This window comes from Rattus norvegicus, chromosome 1 (assembly GCF_021556685.1).
Source record: "Rattus norvegicus strain SHRSP/BbbUtx chromosome 1, alternate assembly SHRSP_T2T, whole genome shotgun sequence".
Classification (NCBI taxonomy): domain Eukaryota; kingdom Metazoa; phylum Chordata; class Mammalia; order Rodentia; family Muridae; genus Rattus; species Rattus norvegicus.
In genome coordinates, this window is record NC_141534.1 from 185,335,650 (window position 1) to 185,346,512 (window position 10,863).

Genomic DNA, 10,863 nt, shown 5'->3' on the forward strand with positions numbered 1-10,863 from the left:
TGGTAGTTAACTGAGATGCAAGTTAGGTTTTGTGGGGATTTGGCTACCTGATCCCAGTGTCCTCTTATGTGGCCTTGGTGTGCCACAGCATCTAGATGGCCCCACGCTCAGAGGACGGGTGTGTGTGTGGGGTGGGGGAGGCATTTGTGTAGAAATTGGTAAAGAATGTGAGGTGGCTGGGCTAGAGAGAAGTGAAATAAAGAACCCTGTAGAAACTGACATTTGTGACTTGTTAGAGGCAAATTAGAACCTGGTGAAAGATGAGCTGCTGGCATTTGAAAATCTACACCTTACAAACTTTTAAAAACTAGGTTGTGTGAAGTGACACAGGACGGTTTGAGGTGAAGGCAGCAGGGCCAGCAGTCCAAGGCCAGCCCAGGCTTTCCATAAGCCTGTCTAAAAACACCAAAGGCCCCAGACCTCCTGGGCACAGGGAAAGTCAGGATCCGTTCTTTCCTTCTTGGCCCAGCTCTTTAATGTCTCCATGTGAGCCCTCCAGTTAGGAGAGCACTCAGATGCAGCTGACCTGAGCAATTACCAGTTACCACCATTGGTGTTTCCTTTTGTGATTTTGAACTTTTGAAGTCTTCCCATGTAGTCAAGGTTGGCCTCATGAGACTCCAAGCAAGCAATTTCAAAGCCACAGGATATGTGATGGTCTTTGCTTGAACCTCCAGAAAGGGATCCATGAAAGAGTAAGTAGAGCCTGTTCCCAATGAGACCCCAAGTTATAACACCCAACTTCAGGCCAAATTTTAAAAGGCAGACAAATGTCACCTACTGATGATTATCAACCGCCTGCTTTGGAAGCAGAAGTGCTTGCTTTTTTGAGCCTCTACTGTTCCCTGCTGGTCCCTCCCTCCTGTCCTAGGGTCCCTCCTCTTCACTGTTTTCCCTTTCCATCGGACATGGTGTACCTTAGAGAGCTGTAATAACAACTGGGAGTTCACTAGTCAGATTCATAAACTCAAAAGTTAACAAAGGAAGTGAGACAAATAGGTTCCAACTGTTTTTTTTTTTTTAATTTTTCCCCTTTTACCACAAAACAAAGTAGAAGAAATGATTAAAACTGCCAAAGTAGTTAACTAGTAGAACATGTATTAGTCTCACACACACATATACATGTACACAGGAAGGAAGGCAGGCTTATTTACAAGAAAACATGTAAAATCAAAGTGGGTGTCAGGAAACATTGAAAAACAAACACATACATGCTACAAGAGGCACCACTGAGTACAGTGCTAGGGAGGGGAGTGAACAGAGGCAGACAGACAGGTCTTCACAGCATCAGTGCAATGGATCCACAAACCATGTTACAGCTAGTTCATGGGTTAAGGAGCTGTTCCCAAATGTGTCCTATTTGGCCCTCAGAGGTTGAGTTCTGCAGATTCCGACTGCTCTAAAAGCCTACCTACTGAGAGGGCACATGATCACAGTAAGCTTAAGGAGTTGCAAAAGCTATGCAGACCAAAGTCACCGATCAGCAGTCTGCTCTCAGCTGCAGCCCTGCATTTTTCTGAGAAATATCAAGGGGAAAGTCAAACACCAGTAAACACTGTCTCTGAAGTGCAAAGCTGGAGTGACTGAAATACAGCCAATACTACGAAAACAAATCAGATTTTCCAGGCTTTTAAAGCCTTGTTTTTCTGGTCTTAAATATTAATAGATAATCTAGTTTTCTACTCAGTGAACAAAGGATACTTTTATCCTTGGCTGGCTTAAAGTCACGAACATTTTAAGTCAGCTTAAATCCAGAACAAAAACACTGCTAAAATTCCCAAATACAATCTTCTAGAAGCTTGTTGCTCAAAAGCCATTATGGACTAGGACTAACCTTAAGCAGTGCAAGGGGAATGTGAGGTCAGTCAAAGCCTGTCAGATTCCTCGAGGGAACAAAGGGGCAATTTGCTCCCTGAAACTGTTGAGTTTCGTACGAGAGAGGAGCTTCCACACACTTGGGTGAGGAATTAATTTTATCTTGTTCCATGGGTATTCTCCCACGGTGGAAAATCAGGAATGAATCTTAAGTGGTCTCTTCATCAGAAGTGGTAAACCTGACCTCTGTACTCAAAGACAGTCTGTTAAGCAGACTGTGGAAGCAGACAGTAGAACCAGCTTCCTGTAGCCACAGACCACTACCTTGAATATAGCTAAAGCAAACATCGACAATTATGCAAAGTCACAGTTCACTGTACAGAACAGTAGAGTTCACCACTTTAGTATTTTAAAGGAAGTTGTCAAAAATAAAAACTCAATAAAACAAGTCGTACTGACGGGAATGTACCCAGCTACACCTGGCACTAGACACAGCACGGAGCCTGGCCTGTGAGAATCTCTATTAGCAAGGGCAGAATGAGGGAAGCAAAGAGCCACTGCAACATTTCAGTGTCCAGCCAGCACCGGACAACTGTCCCCAGGGCCAGGGCACACTCCACGCAGCCACACTATTCGTTTTTCTTTTCTTTTTGCTTGAGAAGCTTGTTTATCTCCCTTTTGGCCATTCCAATGTACTTCAAGATGATTCCATGTTGGTTTAGTCCAGGAAGCAACAGCACAAAAGTCACTAGAAATTAAAAAAAAAAAAAAAAAAAAAAAAGTTGAGGAGACAGTATTTAACTCTCTGGAGATGACCACAGTTGAAAGCTGTGGAGAAAGTGGCAAGTCACCAGGACTCAGCCCAGCACTGCAGCCAGCCAGCGTGCCTCCCGACTGCACTCACGCTCACACGTGCACTTTCTATCGCATCCTCTTTGTTCACTTCCTATGAGGCTTCAGTGAACTCTGGGAAAACAAAGGCAGCCTTTTTTTCTGTTAAGATTTTTATTTTGTGTGTATACACAAGTGATCTGCCTACATGTATGTATGTGTGCTACGTGTGTGTCCAGAAGAGGCCATCAGACTCCCTGATACTAAAGTCATTAGGCTGCTGTGAGCTAGGAATTGAACCAAGCAAGGGTTTTAACCACGAAGCTCTACCTTAAGCCCTGACTTGAATTTTATGTAGCCCAGGCTGGTTTTGAACCTGACATGAAGCATATAGATAGGTATGACTTTGAACTTCTGCTCCTTCTGCATCTAGGTCCTAAGTGCTGGAATGACAGCTTTATCGAGTACTGGGTATCAAACCCAGGCCTTGGTGACACAAGGCAAACAGTCTTCGAACTGAGCTAGGTCCACAGCACAGGCTGGAGTCTTTCATTCCCACCTCACTATACTTCCACAGGCCCTGGGAATGCTCAATCTATTTAATGACTGCATACTACAGTCAGACTTCCCTGCTAAGGTAAGATGCAGGTGTGATGTTTCTTCAATGTCTTACCAATCAGGTAGGTGAGAAGCAGGTTGTGGACTTGCTGTCCCACCCAAGCAACCGCAGCAAGAGAAATGATCATGGTCATGAAGTACTGGCAACAAAAAGAGTAACAACTTGTCAGCAACCAGCGGCAGACTGAGCAGGGCAACTCTGCAGCATGACCACGCTACACTGTGCACAGGTGACCACAGCCCCAACCCTCTACAGAGGTCCACACAAAGACCATGCTGTATGCTGCACACACAGCTTCATGTGGGGGTGTAGACAGTTTTCTTTTAAAGGCTGGGAAAATAATACCATTTTTTATTAATTTTCTTTTATAGAATGTAATTTCACTTCTTAGAATTACTGTGTCTATATAGATTTATAACATAAACTATGCTACCTTCCCACTTAGCAACTTCCCACCAAAACCAAAGCTAAGATATGAAACTTGTAAGTCAGTATTACACAAAACGGTAGTAAAGTATGGAACTTTACTCCTAACAATGCTGTCACTAGGCTAAAATCAGTGAACTCATGATTTTGCTTCACATTCAGTAAGTTAAAACAAAATACCATTTTAGGCTTTTCTTCCTTTAGCGTAAAGAGGCGTTTCCACCAGCCCACAGCTCTGCGTCGAGTTTTTACTAGATTACTGCAGATTTCATGAAATCTTTGCTGTTGTTCAGTGGTCCTAGAAAAGGGATTCCTCTTTTGTTATAAGTAAATGGCTATAGTACAATTTATTTACTTACTTAATTTTCCAAAGGCAGAATCTTATTTTTTTTTTAAAGATTTATTTATTATATATAAACACACTGTATCTGTCTTCAGTCACACCAGAAGAGGGCATCAGATCTCATTACAAATGGTTGTTAAGCCACCATGTGGGTGCTGGGATTTGAACTCAGGACCTCTAGAAGAGCAGTCAATGCTCTTAATTGCTGAGCCATCTCTACAGCCCCAGAATCTTACTATTTGGCTGCCTCTGAACTCATTAGCCTTCTGTCTTGCACTGTAAAGGCCTAGGACTACATGCGCTAACAGTTAAGACTCTTGACCCTCCTGTCTCTAACTCCCCAGGGCTGAGCACACAGGAAGGTGCCTCCACATTTGAAAACTATTGTTACTTTATAAGTGTTTTGCCTACATCTATACACCACATGTATGCTGTACCTGGTGCATGCAGAAGCCAAAAGAGAGCATTAATGTCCTTAGAACTGGAGTTAAACAGTTGTTGAGTACTGGGAAGAAAATTCAGGTCTCCTAAAGAAGAGCAAGTGCTTTTAACCTCTGAGACCTTTCTAGTCCCCATAGTGACTACATTTTAAGTCATTATTCACAGAACAGAATTATGTTTTACATAAAGTATGCCCATGTTCATATCCTCTTTCTTTTTTACTTATTTTAGGTGTAAGTGTACATATGTGTGTACGTGCATGACATGGAATACATGTGGAGGTCAGAGGACAGCCTGTGGGAGTTGGTTCTCTCCTTCCACCATGTGGGCAGCAGGTTCCAAACTCAGAGAATCAGGCTTGGTGGCTTGCACCTTTACTATCCGATCCACCTCACCAGTCCCTGTGGACATACTTCTACTAATTTGAATCTTGCATTGTGCCCACCAGGGCTCCGAGCAGCTGCATCTGAGTATCTGGAGGGAATAACTTCTACACCAGGTCAGCAGGATGGTTCAGAAAATAAAGATGCTTACTGCCAAGCCTGGGGACCTGAGGGCAATTTCTAGAACCCCATGGAAGAGAGAAACAAACTATAAAGAAATTGCCCTATGACTTCTACATGTGGTACATGTGCAAGTGGTAGGTGGACATGGATGAAGGAACACACACAATCTTACTTTAAGAAGTAAGTACCCAGTCCAAATTCATTATGAGCTCAGTCCCAGGGAGAGAAAAACACAAGCAAGCACTAAACAAAACGGCAGTTAAAAAAAAAAAAAGACAGGCCGCTCTAAAAAAAGCCTATTTTTCTCATTTGTAGTCTATCTCTCTGTGATTTTTATGGCACAGGTCCATGCTGAGAACCATGCTGCCCTCTCTCCTCCAGTGTGAGCTAGTAAAGTGGGAGGATTTCTCAGATCATCCAAGCTGTCCATGGCCATGGTGAGCAGTGGCTGGTGTCCCTTCTTCCCCAGAGCTTTCCCACAGCATCATCCTAGATAAGAAAAACAGACACTTGCTCCACTGATGCTATAACACTGATTATTCTCTGAAGATTTCCCTCTCGGATTAGGAGTTAGTGGACTGCTTGCTGTCTGGCTAATGTCAAGGTCATAAACGTTCCCAAATATAACAGCATGAACTCCTCATGGTAAGGGAAGAGCAGCTTGAATAACAAATCTAACAACGATCCATTATTCTTTAAGGAAACATGCTTACTTAAACCAGAGTTTAATCTGTCTCCCCCAAATTATATCGATTTGTTCTTAAAGATATGGAAGGCACACATTAAAAGCTCCCATTTCTACAGGTTACATAAGTTGCTGTTATTTGGATAAAAAAATTAAGAGTACAAGCAGAACACTAATCAACTGAATATGTCAGCTGATAATAAGAAGTCTACTGTGTTCATTATGTGTGTTTTTTCACTCCTCCAGCTGAGAGAAAAAATTAAGGGTACCATATGTTCTGGGCAAGCACTCTAGATACTGGGCTACACCTGCAGGGCCTGGCTCCATGTCTGGATCAAAACTGAGAAAGCCAACATTCCACAGGAAGCTCAAAGAGTTATTAATGTAATCCTTAACTACTTAACTATAATTTGAGGACATCATAAGCAACCATTTGAGAATGGCAAAACTAAAATCAACAGCTTATGTGTATCCAACAGCACCTACTCTCATCTTCTCAGAATACACGTGGTCAACCACCCCTGCACTGCCTTAATGCACCCCCTCAACTCAACCTTAAACATAACATCCCTCTTGGTTTGTTCTGGGGGGTGTAGCACTGCATGTGTCTGTGACAGAGTATGTCTCTGTAGCCAAGCCAAGCCCAGAGTTTGTTATGTGTTTGTAGCCCACTCTGGCCTTAATTTCAGTGTCTGTCATCCAGAGTACTGGGATTAGAGGTGTGTACCAGTCCTCACAGCTCAAAAGATCAAGCTTAAGAGTCTAATAACCTCTACAAGTAGGATTTTATCAGAGTTTCTTCTCTGTGTAGCCCATACCGTACCAGGCTGGCCTTAAACTCAGACCTCTCTGCCTCTGTCTCCCAAGTGCTGGGATTAAAAGTGCTGGGTGCACCAGTGAAGGCAAGAACAAACACCTGGGGTGTCCTTCCACCTTCTCTTAAGTTGCCATAATGACCTAATACTGTTGTGTTTGGGGAAAGTTGGTGACCATACAATGTAACACATTTAACAAGAGAATGGGCCACTGACCTTGCTTGACATGAAACTGTCCTCAAGTATACACACAAGCAAAGACTCACACACATCAAAGAGACACTTTTAAACAAGTTGAGTTCAAGGTCCACTGAGGGGGTTAGTAGGCAAAGGTATACGCTGCAAAACCTTCTGACTTGAGTTCCATCCCAAGACCCACACATGGTAAAAAACAAATTCTGGAAAGTTGCCCTCTGATCCCCACATGCATGTTATGGTGCATGTACCCCTACCCCTCAAACAAACATTATGTAGTTAAAAAAAAAAAAAAAGAGTTCTGGAATTCTTAGTTAAATATCACCTTTAAAAAATATCCTTACTTAAGGTATAGAAATAAAACTAAATAGACAATCAAAAGCAAATTTTTGACCAAAGTGAACTAGATAGTGCACTAAAAGTTCTTGATATACATTTGAAATTAGGTATGAAATTCTTCACTTAAGAGCAATGACTCTAACTCCTAGAAGATATCTGATGGCTAGACAATCGTCTTCTTTAAGCACAGCACACCAATCATGCAGAGCCACCTACCATTTATTAGAGCCAAAAATCCTTGGTGCTAGAATGGGAACAAGGTAGTCAGCCAGGCACAAAAACATGACAAAACAGGAAACACCGGACAGCACAGATGGATCGAGATAATAGATAATCCTATTAAAAACAAAGAAAATTAACCAAGGTTAGAGAACCACAGTGGTCATTATTCCTAGTCAAAGAGGTTCACTCTTCACCCTCAGCTTCTCAGAGATGGTGCTGTTTCCTTTCTAATTTCCTCACAAAGGGTTTTCTCGAGGTACCACGGCATGATGTTGTCACAGTTAAAAAAGTGCTTAATGTAAACAACGATAGTCAAAAACTCTGGAGACCTCAATATTTAGTAGAAAATAATATAAAGCAAGAGTGTTGAAATAAGAGTTTGAGTGTCTGGAATTTATTCAACAATATTAACTTACAATTTTACATAAGGACTACAAATTCTAGAAAGTGGGCAAGCTGCTTGAAATAAAGGCATTCCTCTTGGATTATGTAGTACAAAAGCTTCTCTAAGCATAGGCTATGAACCCTCGGAGCATTTAGCAATAGAATCTCTCACTTACAGGAACAGCAGGGAGACCACACCCATAATGGCAGGTGGAAACCAGGCTCTTTCCCACCGAAGGACTTTGTCAGCCATCAGCATCACTTCTCCCCAGCCTTGCAGCTGCTCTTCAAGACTTGCAGTCTCCACGGCCTACGCATGACCAACAGTGTTACAGTGTCACTTCCCCAATCTCAACACTTTGGTGGCTCAAGTGAGTAAAATCTTTCTAAGTCATCAAATACACATAAAATGCCTTTAACAAAACTGTTATCTTAAACAAGGTGAGTCATGAAAAACTGCACTTTTGGTACACAAACATGAAAATCCGTGGGCAGGAGAAAGCATAGGCTTTAATGGTCACTTTAGCACTGGGACACATGTCCATGATGTATCATCATACTGCCAAGGTTTCACAATGTATTTCAATATTCATGAAGGTGAGCTTAATATGGTTAACCAATATCCCCAATGTACCCACAGAGCCATGAGGCAGTGCTCAGAATATTACTAAATTGAATATTCTGTTTGCTCATTTCAGGTGGTTGGCATTGATCTGTTGATTGGTCAATTTATTGATTTAAGCCCTTCTAAATCCATCAGGAGAACTTTTCCCTTAATACTAAATACATAATAGTATTTATACTATTAATAGTATAATAGAATAACTCTGGTATTGGCAGTCACTGTGGAATTAAAGAAAACTATTCTAACCAAATTATGTGACCTCAGCACTTAAAAGTTCTCCATAATGGCTTCTTCTTGTTAATGATGGAATTTCAATTAAATCTCAAAGTTTCTCTGCATATGCGACAACCAGTCAAAAGCGTACCTTCACCATGGGCTATTGTGGCCTAGACCTATCAGGGACTTTAGTAAAGGAAGGAAATTAGAACCCAGCAGTTGCTCAGTCTGTGCAGAACCCTGGATTCAACATCCAGGAACCACAAACACACAAAGCTCAACCGATACATCAACTTTTCACAAAGTAGTATGCAAATGATAGTACGGTTGAGGCTAATTTTAGTAAAGATGAAATATGTGACTAAGAACTTCTGACGTCACCCCACACTAGAAATTCTTAACCTTTTACATGTTAAACTTCAATTAATGCTCCTCAAACTGGAAAAGGTATTCTTACAACCTCTACTTTAAGATGAGGAGACTGAGACACAAAGAGGCTAATATATTTAAATCCAGGAAACATAAGACTAATGGCCTTGCTCTCCTTAAAATGATACTGCATTGATGGAAATAGAGGCCCTCTCCTGTGGGAGTTTCCCTGTACAGCAATTAATCCTCTTACTGGATTGTTTGTTGGTGTATGTGTATTGTGTAGGGTAAGATTTAGGATGCAGGGCAGGCATCTCTATTGGATTGTTTGCTTATGTACTGTGTGTGTGTGTGTGTGTGTGTGTGTGTGTGTCTGTGTAGAGGGAATTCAAGGATACAGGGCATTCACATTTAAACACGAATACAAACTGAAAATCTTGTACAATCAAAACTGTCCCAAAGTCACTTGTCGGCACTTAGGCTCTCAGAAAAAGTGAAAAAGCTGATTAAAATCTGATTGCTATTTTCATTTCTGATATGGTCTGCCTTTTCTGGGGAATGACATTACAGGGCGGGGGGAGGGGAATGATCTTTCGTTCTTGCCTACGTGCAGTTTAAAATTTAAAACAGGGCCTGGTGATGCTCAACTGTAATCCCAGCGCTTGAGAGGTGGAGACAGGAGGATGACAAATACAAGGCTAACCTCGATAGGTCAGGATACACGAAAACCTAGCCTTAAAAAAACAAAAACAAAAACTTGTAATGAAGCAAACATGCCCTCCTTTAATACCATCTCCTGCAGCTCCTTCAAATCTGTGCTAATCGGGGTTGGGGATTTAGCTCAGTGGTAGAGCGCTTGCCTAGCAAGCGCAAGGCCCTGGGTTCGGTCCCCAGCTCCGAAAAAAAAGAAAAAAAAATCTGTGCTAATCATTTTAAAGTTGCAACCAGTCCGGTGAGTCCCTCGTCAGTTCCCAGACAAGTGCCAGGATCTCCCACTGTCCTTTCCGCATAACCCGTTTTCAGCTTCCTGCGGTGAACTCCAACCAAGCAACTCCAACAAATTCTGTGTCAGCGATAAACTAATTCTCTGTAGCAGCCCTTTGACCCTCCATCCTTGCGCCAAGTTTTAGGGAAAAAAGAATCATGATTAAAAATAATCTACGAGGGGCTGGGGATTTAGCTCAGTGGTAGAGCGCTTGCCTAGCAAGCACAAGGCCCTGGGTTCGGTCCCCAGCTCCGAAAAAAAGAAAAAATAATAATAATCTACGAAACATGAAATTAAGATCAGAGGGCAAAACAGGTAGGTCTCTCCGGCCTGAGCCGGGAACGCTAGACAAGGCCCCTTGCGGCCGAGTGCCCCAACCTGCTACCCAGGTTCCTTCTTGCCACAGACCCCTTCTCACATTTCCACACTCACGGTCCAAGCCTTGTAGTGCACGCTCCCCGGGGGACGTTGGGGATCGGCAGCAAGGACCACCACCGTGGAGATGGGCAGGGAGTCCCAGGATCAGGCCTGGCTGCCCCTGTAGTTCACCAAGACCAGGAGGTCCATCCGGGAGCTCTGGAGACAAACTGACCACTGCGACTCACCAGCAGGTTGCTGCTGCGGTTATCCCCCTCGGCCATCGTTCCAGACGCACGGTTATCAACGAGCGCGAACACACCAAACCCAACACCAGCACGGTAACCCGAGCGCGGGGGGGAACGCCCCGCAGGCCGCTTATATAGGCTCGCTGCCTTTCCCGACAGCCCTCGCGAAACTCGCTCCTCATTGGATAGACCGCACTCCGGCTTCTGGGAAGCCAGGCCAACCGGCAGCTAGCGCATGACTTGAAATCCAGGTCAAAGGAGAGTGAAGCTGCGCGGAGCTGAAAGACTCTGGCCAATCAGAGTGCAGGGGTGTGGCCCGCGGGAGGCGGAGCGGAAGGAAGCGGTTCAACCGCCGTCGCTAGTCTCTCACCCAAATCTTCCTGAACGTTTGTGGCCTCTCTACTCCCTACCTGTCTTCTGCTGTATCTCAAAGGCGCCGAGG

The 10,863-nt window shown here is 43.3% G+C and overlaps 1 protein-coding gene across 1 annotated transcript; it reads right to left on the reverse strand.

Moving 5' to 3' along the window:
* Positions 1-1,000: 1,000 nt before the first annotated feature.
* On the reverse strand, positions 1,001-10,512 carry Arl6ip1 (ARL6 interacting reticulophagy regulator 1). Its single transcript, NM_198737.2, is given in 6 exon segments — positions 1,001-2,563; positions 3,320-3,404; positions 3,872-3,989; positions 7,232-7,351; positions 7,798-7,931; positions 10,422-10,512. Coding segments are annotated over 6 exon segments (612 nt in total). The 5' UTR covers positions 10,458-10,512; the 3' UTR covers positions 1,001-2,444.
* Positions 10,513-10,863: the final 351 nt, after the last annotated feature.